Here is a 16,870-nt window from a genome sequence, read left to right as displayed (position 1 = left end):
CAGGTGCAAAGGTCCTGGGGCAGGTGCGCACCTGGTGTGTTCTAGGAATGACAGTGAGGAGGCCGCTGTGGCTGGAGCAGGGGCCAGGAGAGGGAGAAGAACAGGAGCTGAGGTCAGTAGGAGTCAGCAGTCAGATGACATGGGGCCTCGCAGGTCAGACTCCAAGTGAGATGGGAGGACCCTGGAGGGCTTGCTGCAGAGCCTCAGTCTGATCGGACTTATTTATAGGTAGGAGATATCTTCAAATACACAAGGTATGACTGTCTAAGGATCATTTGTGGCCTTAGAATCTCCTGTCCCAGCAAATAAAGAGATGCATAGGCAAAATGGCCTGCTGCAAGGGCCAAGAGAGTGCAGGAATGTCCCTAAAAATAACACTGTAGACTGATTTTCCTTAGCACAAAAGATCGACTGCCCTGAACATTTAAGTGTGGTCACTAGGGGTCACTGGTGCTCCCCAGGCCTCCAGCCACCCTGCTCTCTGGCCCAAGACTCTTGCTGCACTTGGTAGTGCCCACATCCCACTGCAGCTCTAACCCAAAGTTCAGTACTGAGGATAGATTCGCCTCCTAAGCATTCCAGTGACCTAATATCGACCCTTTGCACCAGCCCTCTGCCGCCCTTACAGGTCCACGCCTCCATCCTGAAGACCTGGGCTTGGTCCTAATGGAGCCCCCAAAAATGTAGCCCGAGAATCCAGTACCCCCAGAACTCACCCGGCATGGAGAAGGGGGACAGGAAGTCGGCCTCCACCGGCTCTGGCTCCGGCGGTGGTGGCTGTGGCGGCGGCTGCTGCTCCTGATTCTGCTGAGGGTCTTCGGGGTTTTCCACAGGTACATTCCCGTTCTCAATGTTCTCGTGTCTCCCGTTTTGAAGCGGCTTGCTGCTCACACCGTTGGCCGAGTTGATCAGTCTCTGCCGCTATGTGGACAGAAGGCAAGATGGACACCAAGGCGTGTGATAAAGCATCGTGCTATTGCTATACGCTGGGTTCCTCACACGCACCCTGCTCTCACAGGTGCCTAGAACAACATCCCTGGGGACAGGTTTGCCTGAGAATCAGCCCCAGGACCTTGGAATCCTTCTATGTTTGGTCACTTACATTTGCATGGTTACCAGGAAGCCTTTGAGGATTTATCAGAGAGCCTGAGCCACCCCTTCCTACTGCCAGCTCGACAACCCAGCCCATGGCCCTGGTGGCAGCCATCATTCAGGGCTCTCCCTGGTGACATTCACAGCTGCCTGAAGACGGCCACAGGAAACGCCCTGCATGCATTTTGTAATTTTTAAGTTTTTAGGTACATTATACAAAATGTACACTCACTGCCGGGCGCGGTGGCTCATGCTTGTAATCCCAGCACTTTGGGAGGCCAAGGTGGGTGGATCACTTGAGGTCAGGAGTTCAAGATCAGCCTGGCCAACATGGTGAAACCCTGTCTCTACTAAAAATACAAAAACTAGCCAGGCGTGGTGGCACACTCCTGTAATCCCAGCTACTCAGGAGGCTGAGGCAGGAGAATCGCTTGAACCTGGGAGACGGAGGTTGCAGTGAGCTGAGATCATGCCACCGTACTCCAGCCTGGGCAACAAGAGCAAGACTCTGTCCTAAAAAAAAAAAAAAAAAGTACACTTCCACTAAGTGCACAGATTAATGATGTTTCACATCAAGATGTACAACATTTCCAGCCTCTTCAAAGACTCCCCTCAGGCACTTTCCTAGTCTACATACCCCTACTCCAGAGGTAACCAAGGCAACCACTATGCTGACTTTTGTAAACACTGATTAGTTTTTCCTGAACTTGAACTTCATATAAATGGATTCAAGTATTCATGTATATTTTACGACTGGCTTCTTTCAGGCAACCAATAGCCATGAGATTCACCCAGCTTGTCGCATGAGTCAGCAGTTTGTTATTTTTCATGGGTGTGTAGTATTCTATTATATTGAATAACCCACAATATGGCTTTGCCTATTGATGGGCATTCAGATAGTTTTCCCTTTTTGGTTGTTATGAAGACTGCAGCTATGCACATTTGTGTACATGTCTTTTGTGGACATACAGCCTTTCAGTGTGTGTCACTGAAATTTTTAGAGCTGAAAGCATCCTGTTCAATATCCTCACATTAAGTGGGCTAGTGGCTGACGTGAGATTGAAGCTCAGAATTCCTTCCTTCTGGACCCAGCTTCTCCAGCTCTCCATGCTGCCTTCCAGGTAGTTCAATCACAACATGGTGGAAGATAAAGTCTTCCCAGTAGCTTAGAACATTTAGGGCATAATAACCAGTATCTCAGCAACTTACCAAAACCTATTCCTTTCCCGGCTATATATGCCATGAAAAATATACTATAAACCCCAATCTCTAAATCCTTAAAAGTTATTCAACCCTTCCCACCCTCAGCATCCAGTGGGTACAATTAATGCATGCATGAAAGACGGCCTGGATTCAGTCAGATTTCGTTGATTCAAATTTCACTGAATTGGACCGAAATGATTCACAATGATTCAAAGCTTTGGAAAGGTGTTTCCTTTTCTTAATATACTTTCTACAGAGGGCACAGTACACATTAAATCAAAGAGAAATGTTTACAATATAGAATCTGTAGGCACTGTGAAATATCGTTCTTGCATACAATCTATGTGTTAACTACTAGTTCTTGCATACAATCTATGTGTTAACTACTAATTATCAGCGATCACAGTTTGAAGTCTACCGACCCATCTGCTTCTCAGAGTAAGGACTTAAAATTCCAAAATGTACACATGCAACAAAGACTGGAAAAGTTGGTGAGCAATGAACCTATCTTTGCTATACTGTTTACACATTAAATAATATTAAAATCATTATCTCTGCAAATGAGAAAAAAAGCACCCCATTTAAACACAGCAAGAGTGAAAAGGAAGCCCCAGAGGTCACTGCTGCTCATTAGTGTCTTAGATTTCCTTCTGGAGTTGTTCTGTCCACAGAGAACAGGTATGAACTCATCTTTTTTGTTTTGCCCTAAATAACATTTTAAAGAAATAATCCATACTTCAGGCTGGCCTTTCTCCAATTAGTTCTGCTCTAGTGCCTGACAAAATACTTAGTGAAATATCTCAGGCAAGGTATTCGATTGCTGCAGGCTTTAAAATATCTCTTCAAAGGATAATTTGCTGCCTGTGGCTGATGGGCAGGCTTCTGGAGGCCCCAGGGCATCCTTCCTTAAACAGGTGCAGTGATCAATGGCACCAGGAAGAGCCCTAACAAGCCAAGGCCTCCTGCATCCAAGGCTGCTCACTTTTATGGTCCTTCAAGCAAACTCACCTCATTAATGATGATCCTGCTGGCCATCCGTAGTCGGGTCCTGGGTCCAAACTTATTGGTGATCATGATTCGTAAGCCTGCTTCAGGGAAGGTGAACTTGGGAGGGCTGGAGCTCATGATCTCGTCCACCATCACCACGGGGTTCTTGCCATACTGTGGCGTCTCCTTCACTATTGAGTGCAACACCGTGATTAGTGCTGATCTCTCTGAGGACAACACCCAAGTGCTGGGGCCACTGACTTCCCCTCGCCTTGTGAGCTGCCCTAGGCTGTGGTCCTGGCAGCTGGCAGCTACCAGGAAGTCTGGATGCCTGGCTTCAACTCCTCATGTCAGGCAAAGTGGGTCACTAGCTTTGAAACACCTGCTGACCTAGCGTGGAAGCCCAGTAGGTCCCCTTGCTCCAGGACCACTCATGGGCAATTGATGCTCTTTTCCCCTCTCTTCTGGGGCCCAGTCTTGGCTAATTACAAGGGTCTTTCAGTTCCTTATCTAAGCCTTACCAGGGCAGCCAACCTACGATACAGACAGGGGCCTACCACTTTTCACCCATGACTATGAGGGGACCTTTCTTTCCCCCATTTACAGAGGCTCAGATGAAATTTTGCAAATTGACAAGGGTCCCCAGGGTGGAAAATGTTGCAGAGCAGCGGGCACTGGCTCTGAACTTCCTACAAGGCCACCTGCTCTGTCTGCAGGAGGGAATGCTTGTAACTTTGTTCTTTATAAGGGCAAGTAGTGAGGTCAAAGATTTAGATCATGGGACCTAGACAGGCAACTGAGACCCAGGAGAGGAGCCTGCTTGTTTGAGGGTGCACGGTGAGCCGCTGGCTGAGCCCAGTGACTATAAACCTTGACACCCTCCAGAGGGAGGCTGGTCTCTCTGACCCTTTCCTTCCCCTCACAATGGGGAGGAACAAAATTCCCTGTCCCCAGACCTCTTTCTTGCCATCCTCATAAACCTGCACTGTGCCGGTATCCTTGGGAATTTCACATTTGACTCCAGATCCCTAGGAGGGTCTAGTTACAAAACTGCTCATGAACACAGCATCCAGAAGCAGGCAGACTGTTCCCCTCCAAAGGGCTATAAAAATGGATACGACTGTCCCTCTGCACTGGTTACCAGCTCCTGGTGTGTCCTTTATGGGTCATAGGGTAACCAGGGCATAGGTCCGGAGAGCAAACCCGTGTAAGAGTTAATAGCACAAAAATGCACAAATGCACACCAGACACACACACTCCTCACCAAACAGGCACCAAGGCTCAGCAGACAGGAGGCGCGTGGGTTAGAAAACAAAGCCAGGAGAACATGCATTTGTCAGAGATGGACGCTAGCCTCTAACGAGGCGCGCAGCGCGTCGGTGGGCCGGGCTTATGGTTGGTTGTTTTGCTTGAAATGCATGTGTTATCTATCGCATGGATGAAAGCGACTACTTACAATTTAGAAGAGGAGGAGAGTTAAGGAGACAAAGGCCAACAGAAACTGCCAGAGACGATTAGCGTGCGGTGGGTGCCGAGAGTCTGGGGCAGCACTCTTGGTGGTGGCGAAGACGCCAGGGGTTATGTGCTGGAGAGTGTTAGTAGCAGGCTCCTTCTATGGGGAGCTTCAACCCTCGGGGCCTCTGGCCTTCAGGACGACTCCTGTCCTGGCTGATTCGATGGCTCTGCTTCCACTCTGAGGAGCAGGAGCCCCCCCACAGCTCATGCCCTCAGCCCCTCACTGCTGCATAAAAGCTCAAATCCCTCCCTGCTCAGAAGCCTCCATCCCAGAGGGAGGTGGAACCCACAGAAACCACAGCTTCAGGCTCCATCCTACAGAACCAGTCCCATGCCAGGTACTGCTGGGGGAACAACTGGGCTCAGAAGGAGGGAGCCTGGAGTCTGTGAGACAAGAGCCAGGCCTCCCCCTTCTCCAATTCCAGGAGTCCCACTTCCTTCCGCACTCTCTAGGTAGTTTTCTCCCTTGGCCCTTATCTAAATGCGTTCACTCTGATAAAAGCTACAGGAAGGTGGGATTCTCCTTCCTTCCCCAGGATGCCTGGCTCCCGGGACACCTTGTCCTGGTGTCCCCTGACCAATGACAGAACCAGGGGGTGTGCCCATGCCCGGAGTGGCTGCCCAGAAAAGAACTCAATGACAGCACATTCTCTCAGCATTCCAGCCCAAGGCCAGGCATCACCCCCAACTCTCCCCACTCCAAACCAAGGCTATGCCCAGGGCCAGGGCAGCCTGGAAGGGTCCACAGTGTGCCTCCTGGGCGAGGCCGGCAGACAGGTGGCCCAGGCTGCGTTCAAGGCCACCTGAGAAGCACCAGGAGGCTGCTTTGGTGAGCTGAGCCACACAGCTTTTAAGAACGTTTCAGTACTCAAATGCCTTTTATCAGTGTGGTGGGGAAAAGGCTTTCTCCCCACTTTTCCCGTCAAGAAGTTGGAAGACAAAACTTTGGATTTTCTATGGGAAACACAAAAACTGAGAACAGCTTGATCGGGCCTGAGAGAGAGTGTGTGCTCTTGAAGAATCTCCCAGCCAGCAACCCATGCATTCCTTTGGGTGGGGTGGCCACACAGCGACCTGCTTGGAGCTGGGCACAGAGAAAGAAACCCCGATGTCATCTCCAGCCAAAAGATTCCATGGCACCGCCCTTAGGAAAGGAAAAGCCCCAAAGCCCTGGCCTCCCCAGTCCCGCCCAGGGTGTTACCGGGGGCTCCTTCCTCCTGCTTCAGTCGAGTCTACACAGGGGACAGTGCAGAACAGTCACTCACATAGAGCCCTCTGGGAGCCTCTTATGATGGGGCAGTAAAAGTGGGGTGAAGAAATCCCCACGTCTGCCTCTCCAAGTCTCCCCTTTCTCCAATTCCAGGCGTCCAGGCCTGCACCCCACTTCCCTCCACACTCTCTGAGGACTGTTTTATCCCTTGGCCCTTATGTAAATGCATTCCCTCTGATAAAAGCAGCAGGAAGATGGGATTCTCCCTCCTTCCCCAGTGCTTGGGGGCAGTCCCGTGTCCAGTCTTCCAGTCTTCCAGAAAATGTCCTGGACTTAAAAAGATTTGGGAGAAAATAAACTTGCAAGGAAGTGCTACTGTCACAGGCACAGAGTGATGGAGACAGTCACAGCAGTGCCGGAAAAGGCACCGTGTAGGCGGCGGCCTCTGGGAGCCTGGGTTGCTCTGGGAAGGTGAGGAGCTGAGGCCCCCATGCTGTGAATGAGGAATGTTTCCTGCAGGGTCCTGGGAGGTCTCCTGGGTCGGCCGCAGGGTGGTGGGTGGCTCTTGGATGGGCATCTCCCACTGGCCTGAGTGACTCAGCACACAATACTTCTCTTCTTCACCATGAAGGCCCAGAGGACCCAGAAGCACCATGTATACGACAGGGCAGCAACCAGCCTCTGTCCTGCCAGCCTGTGTGTGGAGACCAGGCTGTGTGTGGGGACCGTCTCGGGGCCACTGCATCCATAGAGCTAACATCCGACACAGCAGCCCTCATGGCTCCTTCCCCTTCTGAGGTTGTCCTGGAAACGGGCTTCCCCTGGGGTAGCCTGCTCAGCATTTATGAAACACGACACACGAACCAAACTCCGTGCTCATCAGCTCCTCAGCTCTATCCTTCGTGGGTGGGCCTCAGCAGCCAGTCTGTGGCCTGGACCCCACCCCGCCACCCTAGCAGGTTACCCCCTTCTATATGGAGAGACTCCTTCCTCTTGGGGGTTACCTGAGACAGGGCAGAACAGACTCCCAAAATGCACATGGGAGGAAGCCCCTGCCCTCATCGGCTCCAGGATGATGACTGGAGAAGGGGCCCAGAAATACAGATTCTGCCCCCAAGATGTCCCAGACACCTCTGAGACCACTTGATCCCACCACTGACATCACAGAAGAGTTCACCTAAAAGAGGAGGTGATTAGCCCCAGGCCATGGAGAATGGGGGGGAAAGAGCCCCCAGACACCAGTGCAAGGCGCTCACCTGGTGAAGGCCTGGCCCAACACTGTAGGTGGAGGTCAGACCTGTTTTTCCATACCGATTGCAAGAACCAGCCCCTGCTCTCCCACTGGTCTGGGCTAGAGTGAATGCCCTCTCCTTCCTGGCAGCTGCCTCCACAAAGGGAGCCGCCTGGTCCTTGGCCTTGGATTATTCAGGTTTCCAAGGAAGCTATCAGTCAGGCCCAGATGATTCAGAGAATTCAGTAAGACACGACAGGAGATGGCTCTGGAGGCCCAGATCCCCAGTTCCCGGACAAAGGGGCCAAAGAGCTGTGGGGGGGATGAGGCTGCTGCCCCAGGGGAAGGGGCTCCCCGGCGGGGCTGTCTGAAGCTGGCCTGGGGATGCCTGCTCAGCTTCGTGTCTGCCTTTCCTGGCCTTGTTCTTCCTCCGGGCAACAGTTCCCAGCCCAAGAACCGGTGCTTTGTCCAGAACCGTTCTCCATCCAGGACTGGGTCTGGCATTTGAGAAACCGCAGGGAGGCCCAGGCTGGCTCTGCTGCCCCAGCTCCTCAGCTGCCTGTCATGGGTCCTTACATGGGTCAGGGACACCACTGCATTCTGAAGAGCCAAGCAGGCCTTACGCCTTCCCCAGAAGGTGTGGGAAAGCGCCCAGAAACGTGGCTGTGGTTTTTCTCTTTCCTAGTGTACTTTCCCTCCACCCCTGCCCCACCTAAGCAAACCCCATCTCTCATACTGACTCTCCCTCCTCACTTAGGGCACCTGCGGTCAAAGGTAAGAGAGTGACAATTTAGAAGGGAGACATTGTGAGAGGGGGGCTGTGTATGTGTGTGTGTGTGTGTGTGTGTGTGTGTGTGTACACAAAAGAGGAGAGAGTGGCTCCCAGGACACATTTCTGCCCACTCCTGTCTGCTCAGCCTTACCTTGCCCCAGCAATGGCACGGAAGGGTCATCATAGCTACCGTCATAGAAATCATTACCAGCCTCCAGCTCACTGTTGACCGGGTTGCTGTTTGCAATGCTCTTTTGTTTGACTGTGAAAAAGGCTTGCATCTTCACATTGTACCTGGAAGTGAGGGGAGGCAGGAGGTCAGGGCAATGGAAAGGAGTCCCACCAACTGGGCAGGGGGCGGATCACACCCCATCCCTGCACACAGTCAGCACAGCCCAGGAGTGGTGGGTGGCAGGGGAGGTGTGGAGCCTCAGCTTTTCAACTGGGCTGACAGTTTCCTGACAGGGACCTGGGAACATTGTGTTGTCTGGTGGCACCTGCTCCTATTGAGCTGGTGATGGGCTTCCTGGAGGCATTAGAGACCTTTCACCCAAGAAAATGACTGAGGCCTACTTACTGTAGCCTGTCCTAATAAAGGAAGCTCAGCCTCGCCTCTGGGAAGGCTCGCAGCAGGCATTACCAGTCCTCTCTCCCCCAGCAGCAGATCTTGCTCCTGGGATGCTCACGAGCACCCCCTGCACCACTCACAGCCAGCACTGCCATCGCCCCTGAGGGAAGAGTCTCTCCATCTCAAAGAACCTCAGGCGGGCTCTCGCTGAAAGGCACTCAGAGTGGAGATCATTCAAGGACAATGCTCTTGCAGTCTGACAGTTTATCACCCATCTTTATAACATTATAAATGTTTTATATAAATATGTTATTTATATCCTCATAAAACCCAGAGTGTTGTCTTTCTTTTTAATCACGTATCGAGGTATGAGGAGGAAGATAAACCTGAACGTGGCTCAGCTCATGAGTAGGGATGTGTGTGTGTGTGTGTGTGTGTGTGTGTGTGTGTGTAGTGGGAAAAAATATATGTCATAACATTGACCATTCTAACTACTTTCCCTTTTAAGGGCACAATACAGTGGCATTAATTACATTCACATTGTTCTACAACCATCAGCACGGTTCCCAAAACATTTGTATCATCCCAAACAACACTATTCCCACTAATCATTAATTCCTCCTTCTTTGCTCCCCAGCCGCCTGCACTGACCTCTGATCCACCTCTATGAATCTGGCTCTTCTAGATCCCTCATGTTAAGTGCAATCAGACAATATTTGTCCTGTTGTGACTGGTTTCTTCCACTTAGCATGTTTTCCAGGTTCATCCATGTTGTAGCCTGTCAGAACGTTATTCCTTTTTTGGCTGCATAGTATTCCTCATGGGTAGTTTTGAGATGGTCCTGACCTGGGTAGCTTCTCGAGGGGCTCAAGGTGGCATAGCCTGAGTTTGCATCCTCAGTACTATCAGTAGTGCTGCAGTTGTGCAAAGCACTGGCCCCGAGAAGCGGCATTTTATGAAGCCTGGGGCAGACCTGCCTGGCTTTTTGAAAAAAGTGGTATTAAATTATCAGAAGGCTTCTAGAGACAGCACAAGTGAGTGGTTACCCTGGGGCATGGAGAAGCTGCCCAGAGCAGGACGGGAAGGAGGCCCTTGCATGCTACTTGTTTGGAGAGCAGCCTTGTGGTCCACACATCAGCCACCAGCGTGACTCCCCTGGCCTCAGTGTGGATGGCACCCCCGGAACAGCATCTGACACCCTTCCCCTACTCCAGCTGTCCCCCAGCAGGGTGTCTACCAGAGAGCTGGGGCTGGCCTAAAAGGACAAAGATCTGACAGATGTTTTTCTCCCTGCTGTCACAAAAGGCTATAGCAGGCAGGGCGGCAAGGCATCGGCAGCCCCGGGGAGGAGAAAGGGCACTTACTTCATGATCAGAATATAAAACACATACAAGATGATGAGCACCAGGCCTTCCCACCTCAAAGAGAGAAAGGAGATTGCGGTTAGAGCTCGGGGCCCGGGGCAGGTGAAGGCTGGGACTGAGGGGTCCAGAAGTGGGGAAAGGCGGGATGTCTTTACCTCCCCCGCCCCTAGTGCCAGGCCCAGAACCTGGGCATGTGAGAGAGATCCCCCAGCCTGTGGCTGTCTTGCCATCAGCAGCCCTCTTGATGATCAAGCGAGAAAAGCTGAGGGGTCTCTTCTCAACTATAGAGGTCTGCAGGACAGAGGTGGGGTTCCCCCAGCTTCCTAGAAAAAGGAGGGACTAGGGCTACCATGTCCCAGGATTCACAGAGGCTAGTGGCCTGAAGTCACACAAACTGGACCCTGAGAGACCCTGTGGTCACCCAAGATTCCGGGCAGGAGCCAGAGAAGCTGTGGGTGTGGGAGGAAAGGGGCCCAAGTCCTGGAAGTAGGGCCTGAGAGCTGACTGAATATGCAGCAGGTGGCACAGGAGCCTCCCAGGCCTTATGCTGGGCATGGAAGGGTTGGGGTCCTCCTGGGATGCAACCATTACTACCCTCTGGTGCACCCCACCCAATCCCATTAGCAGTGGGGATTTTTCTAGCTCTGACCACAAGCCCCTGGGGGAGCACACAAGCTTTAGCTTGTTCATTCACTTGACACGTATAAACCAAAGCCCCCTATGTGCCCAGCATGGGCTACAGTTGTTTTGGGAGCTCTTCCTTTGCTGACCTCCAGATCATGGAACCACTGCCATCCCAACCCTGTCTACAGATGACGAAAATGAGACCCAGGAGTTCAGAGGCTTTCCTGGGGCCACACAGCAGGTTGGGGGCCAGGAGAGGACCAGAACCAGGTTTCTGGGGGCCCATAGCACACAGCTGCTCAGGGCAGGTGGCTGATGTCCTCGGCCTGATTGTCTGCCTCTATTTCCATAAATAATCGTACAGGATGCAGCCTGTAATCCAGACACTTTGGGAGGCCAAGGCAGGTGGATCACTTGAGCCCAGGAGTTCGAGACCAGCCTGGCCAACATGGTGAAACCCCATCTCTACAAAAAATTAAAAAATTAGACAGGTGTGGTGGGATGCACCTGTAGTCCCAGCTACTTGGGAGGCTGAGGCACATGAATCGCTTGAACCCAGGAGGTTGCAGTGAGCCGAGATGGCACCACTGCACTCTAGCCTGGGCGACAGAGTAAGACTGGGTCTCGAAAAAAAAATCATACAGAATGCATGCAGATTCTGAATCATTGGCAATCAAAAGAAAATTTTTATGAGTTATGAATGTAAGATGCATTCCCATGCAATCAAATAGAGTGGAAACATCAACCTGTTCCTCAGAAGTTTGTGATTTATGTATCTGTTTTGGGGGACAGGGTGTCACTATGTTGCTCAGGCTGGTCTCGAACTCCTGGGCTCAAGCCATCCTCCCACCTCAGCCTCCTTAGTAGCTGAAATTACAGGTGTGAGCCACCATGCCCGGCTATGTATCTTAATTAGGAAATCAATTCCTACCTCAGTGTCTTAAAGATGAGTCCCTACATTTTCTTTGACATCTTCTAAAAAGTCTCAGTTTTACAGTGATATCTTTAAATCACCTGGAGTATACTCTTGTATAAGGTGTGAGGTAGGGATCTGATGTTGTGTCGTTCTGTGTGGATTCCCAGTTGTCCCTGAAACATTCAAGATTCTATTCCTAACTCACTGCCTTATCATGACATCTCTGCAATCTCCCCCATTCCAGAAATAGACCCATTACTGCATTCCATATTGGCCTATGCTTACACCTTTGCAAAATACCATACTTTTTTTCAGAATTTTTGCTTTATAATATATCCTGATACCTAGCAGGACGGGACTATTAAGGGAAACAATTTTTCTCACTTTGACAGGATAAAGAAAGGCATTTTTGCTTAGAATGATATCTTTTTTTTACTTTCACAAGTTAATAAGCTTAAGTTTATAAAAATAATTTTTAAAAAGATTCAGGGAACCCAACAAATAAGGATACTGGAAACAACAAAAAAGAACAATGAAAAATACACTTGAAAAACTTACCACACAATTTGTTCATCATATATGAACTGTAAGGCAAAATAAACAGAGTTGAGGTGGGTGGGACATACTTATTTCCAAACAAGAACAAGCACAGACACCCAAGCACCTAGAGCCAATTTATACTGGCCTTGTTATATGTGTTATGGGTCCATTTCTGAGCTGCTCACCTACAGGCCTTTCCTTAGTGTAGCCTAGGCCAGCAGTGTACTGTATCACATGGCCCCAGCTTAGCATGTCCACCCCCAGAGATATGTCCTGTGCTTTATAACAGTCCAAGTAGCTACTGGGGGCTAACCTGGCAGAAGCTTCCCCTTATTCATGGAGTAGAGTTGCTATAATCAAGAAATCTCAAAGACAGAAACATAGCTAAGTGTGTGTGCATATGTGTATGTGTGTGTGTATGGGGTGTGTGTGTATATATATGGTGTGCAAGTGTTGTTGGAGGGTGTATCTTTTTTGTTTTTGAGATGTAGTCTTGCTCTGTCACCCAGGCTGAACTGCAGTGGTGCGATTTTGGCTCACCGCAACCTCCGTCTCCCAGGTTCAAGCAATTCTCCTGCCTCAGGCTCCCAAGTAGCTGGAATTACAGGCATGCACCACCAAACCCGGCTAATTTTTGTACTTTTAGTAGAGACAACGTTTCACCACGTTGGCCAGGCTGGTCTCAAACTCTTGACCTCAAGTGATCTGCCCACCTCGGCCTTCCAAAGTGCTAGGATTACAGGCGTGAGTCACCATGCCCAGCCTTCACTTCATTTTATAAATCAAAGAGTTTTTACATTGTTTTAGTGAATCCTTAATTTTCTAGTAAGATAACTGTCATGCAAATTAAGGAACGATTATACTTTGCTCTGTTTGGAATTTTATCAGGAGTCCTTCATTAGTGTGGAAAATCACATCATCGACATCGGCATCACCCACGGGGCTTAGGTGCCAGCCCATCACTTGGGCATCAGTCTGCATTTGTACTAGACGGTCTCAGAGATTGTTTTTGTGTGGGAGGGAACCAATCCCTTCATTGGATCTCCTGGCATCTCCGTGCCAAAACATTTATATACTGAAATATGTATTCTTTTATTATAGATTACATTTCTCCTTTATATTATAGTTAGGGCATATGTTGACCTTTTTGAAATCATGTATCCGTAGATTGTTTTATCTGTAGAATCATCACAGACATCTATTTTTTGGGGGGTGTGGTAGGCAGCCGGTAGGGGGGTCCCCATGCTCCCACTGCCTGACATTCATGCTTCCCTAGCATGTGGGCTGCACCTGGTGACTTGCTTCTAACAAACAGAATACGGCATACATGGCAGGTATCACTCCCGAGAGCAGGTTAGGAAAAGGCTGTGGCTTCCATCTTGGTGCCTCTGGCTGTCGCTCTGAGGGAAGCCCGCCACCCAGCTGAGAGCTGCCCTGTGGAACAGCCAGTGGCCCAAGGCCTGCCCACAGCCACGTGAATGACCCTGCAAGTGTAGCCCTGCCCGCCAAGCTCTGCGATGATTCCACCCTGGCTAAGGCCTTAACTGCAGCCCAGCAGAGGACCTGGCCTACAGGACCCAGCTGTACCATTTCTGACCGGTTTCTCAGCAGTTTGAGACACAGATTTATTATCTCCTGCTTTCTGTGGGAGAGGTTTTGGGTCTGAGGTTTTGGGGAAAGGGAGGCACAGTGCTGGGGGTCGGGGGGCTGGTCACTGTGACCGCAGTGAGTGGCTGGCACACCCCACTATTGCGTGCTGTGAGTCCTCTCTGGTCACAGTGCCGGGGCAGAGATGGGCAGAGGTCCTGTGCCTTCGCAGGGTCCCAGCCAACCTGACCTTGGGGGCAGAGGGGCAACTCACCACGATGAGCACGATGACAGAGATGGTGTAGTACACGGAGTCTCGGCACACGGCCCACCACGTCAGACGGACCACCTGCCAGCAGAGCCCTGTTGTTGGCTGCTATGAGTGCGGAAGCGGGGAGGGGGTGCAGCTGCCCAGGCCTCCTCCCCCCGCAGTGCAGGGCATGCCCACAGAGCTCCTCCTCCTAACTCCAGGCCACACTTGCTCTTTGTTATATTTGGGGAACAGAATGAAACCAAGTAATGTTCTCAAGCCATGGCAAAGCTGCCCTCTATTCCTCTGAGGTCTGAACAGTGTGTGTTTCACAGAAGAGGCCAGAGGCTCTTGCTCTCCACTGGACCCTGGCACTTTCAGGCACAGTCGGCTGCCCACTTCCATCTCCCTCTGCAAGGCAGGGCCTCACTCATGAGCCCGCCTCTCTGAGGTTAAGTCCAACATTCCCCCTGGGGCTCTGAGGATATCTAATGGGGTATCAACGACAATCCAGCTTCATGCTCCCTGTTGGGGAGGCCAAAACCAGGCCCCAAATGTATCCGGAATCCAGCTCAGCTGTCCTGTGGGTGTCCCCACTGCTACCCCAACCTCTTGTCATAGAGGCTCATCCCCCACACTTCAGGGCATGCATCTGCCGGGCCCAGAGAGAAACCACTGACCTGGCCAGCAAACAGTCCACACACTCCAATTATGCACAGGATGTTGAACACAGCGGAGCCCACGATGGTGCCCACCCCGACGTCCCCGTGGGTGATGAACACCCCTGGAAAGGAAACACACAGACCCTGGGCCTCAGCTACGTGTCCCCAGCCTGCCCCTTCCTCAGTGTCCCCCTTTCACAGGAAAGTGGGTTGCTTTACTAACAAACAGAACACCTGTGAAGCGGAAGAGAATGGCAGAAGCAGTGGCAGAACTAGGGAGGTGGAAATGCCACCAGGGACCAGCTACTCCAATCTTCCCTTTTTCTCTGAGCAGCTTTATTCAGATATAATGTGCATGCTATAAAATTTACCCATTTAAATATACAATTCGGTGGTTTTAGTATATTCACAGAATTGTGCAACCAAAACCACAATCTAATTTTAGAATATTTTTATCACCTTAAAAAGAACATTTTTATCACCCCTCAGCACCCTACTCTACCACATGCCCCAAGAAACCACCAGTCTACTTACTGCCTCTCCAATTCTCCCATTTTACAGATGAGAAAACTGAGGCTCAGAGCTGACAAATGCCCCCACTGCTCTGGGCACCAAATGAGACACAGGACTCTCTAGATCCTGTGTCTCAGGCTGGAGGGGATTTCTTACCAATAACAGACGCAAACAGCTCTGGCGTTGAGCTTCCTGCAGCCATGAAGGTGGCTCCAGCCACGTCTTCGCTCAGATGGAGTCTCTGAAACAGAAGTGACCACAGACTCTCAGGGTGTGACGTGGGGGCACTGGACATCACTGGACGCTCCACAGCCAAGGAGCACGCAGGAGAGCAGTGCTGCAGCCAGAGCCAAACTCGTCTGCCCGCAGCCTCTCACCCCTGGGCACATGCTGTCTGCCCTCTGCCATCTGCCTTCCAGCCTCCACCAGGCATTCCACTCAGAGCCCCTTCCCCACCCCCAACTATCTCCTTTATGTTTGTCCTCCAAGCCCGTGACCAAATAATGTCTCCCTGATGAAGTCTTCCTATGCATTCACTCAGAGATAGCCACTTCCCTCAGATACATGATGTGTTTTATCTGCTGTTACTGAAACGTGAATTTCACATGACGGTTTGTGGTCCACACGCTTGCCTTCCCTCACCAGCTGATGAGGGCAGCAGCTGGTCTTTCCCAGCTTTGCATCCCTGGTGCCTAGAACAGCGTCTGGCACAGAGTGGTGCTCCACAGACGCACACTAGTCTAGTGACCATCCCCTTCCATGCCGGTTTTGGGTACTGGGGGCCTCAATGAGTATGTCAGCATTGTGGATCTGGAGGTCTCTGACCCGCAGCTGGGCCTTGCATTCTGGAAGTCCTTCTCTACGGCAGGCCTGACATCCAGTGGCTCACAAAGACCCAGAGGTACTGGTTCCAGGGTTAAGCTGGCACGGGACAGGGTGGGAACTCATGGTTGGGGCCCGTTCTGCCTGTCCAGGTCATGTCTGGCCACAGAGCCCATCCTCTGACCTGAAATGCAGTGCTGGAGGCTTTGGACGTTTGGTGAAACCATGGAGACTGAGGGTCTGCCTGAAAACCAATCTGGAGGCGCCCACTCTGTGGTTCTCAGAAGGCCCCTCAGGACAGGGCTCACCTCCACCAGCCCCAACTCCCAAAGTATCTCTGAGCAGCCCTGGGTTCTGGGGCCACCAAGGAACCCACTGGTCAGTTAGCCTTAGAGGGGTCCTCAGAAGGGTTAGAGCTCTGGGCTTGACGGAGTCTGGGGTGGGGGCACAGCACTGATCTCCAGGGCAGAAGCTGGCCACCTTAACCCTGCCAAAAAGCAGGGTTCCACAGAAGAGGCTCTGCCCCCAAAGGACCTCCAAAACTCTCAGCAGAACCCAAACCATGCTGCCGCCTGTCCTCCCTCCTCCCTGCCTTTGCCTGGGCCACTCCTTCCGCCTGGAATGCCCTTCCCTTCCCTTCCCTCTCTGCTTGCTAAACTCCTTCCCACTTCTGAAACCTGGACCCAATGCCACCTCCTCCGTGAAGCCTTCCCAGATTTCTCCCCCGAGAAAGACGCTTCCCCTCTCCCTTTGGCTCCTCTGTTCTTTAATGTCTCTCACTGAGCCCTTGATATTGGTCTTACCTACAGGGCTAAGACCACCACCCTTGCTCACCTCTATCCTTAGGGATACAGGTAACCCTAGGGGGTGCATGCACCTCCACTGTATGTGGCCCTACACTGTAGTCACCCACCTTTCACCTTCCATAGGCTTCCATCAACCCCATTGCTATGGCCTCCCCAAGCTCTCAGCCTAGTGGGTGGGTCCTAGGTGTGTATTCAGTAAGGATCAGCT

General features: G+C 51.4%; 1 protein-coding gene across 1 annotated transcript in view; it reads right to left on the bottom strand.

Annotated features, from left to right (window-relative positions):
- Nucleotides 1-16,870, bottom strand: part of SLC24A4 (solute carrier family 24 member 4) — a 179,076-nt gene that overhangs the window by 43,693 nt on the left and 118,513 nt on the right. Inside the window, exons 5-12 of the mRNA XM_054449275.2 lie at nt 15,191-15,275; nt 14,540-14,643; nt 13,884-13,958; nt 12,041-12,066; nt 9,943-9,996; nt 8,219-8,304; nt 3,304-3,473; nt 717-921 (exon numbers count right to left, since the gene is read on the bottom strand). Of these exons, the coding sequence (XP_054305250.2) occupies nt 717-921; nt 3,304-3,473; nt 8,219-8,304; nt 9,943-9,996; nt 12,041-12,066; nt 13,884-13,958; nt 14,540-14,643; nt 15,191-15,275 (805 nt within the window). The remainder of the gene's footprint in view (nt 1-716; nt 922-3,303; nt 3,474-8,218; nt 8,305-9,942; nt 9,997-12,040; nt 12,067-13,883; nt 13,959-14,539; nt 14,644-15,190; nt 15,276-16,870) is intronic.

Source organism: Pongo pygmaeus, chromosome 15 (genome assembly GCF_028885625.2).
Source record: "Pongo pygmaeus isolate AG05252 chromosome 15, NHGRI_mPonPyg2-v2.0_pri, whole genome shotgun sequence".
NCBI lineage: Eukaryota > Metazoa > Chordata > Mammalia > Primates > Hominidae > Pongo > Pongo pygmaeus.
Note: the sequence above shows the minus strand (reverse complement) of the source record. Positions and strands in the feature narration are given on the sequence as shown.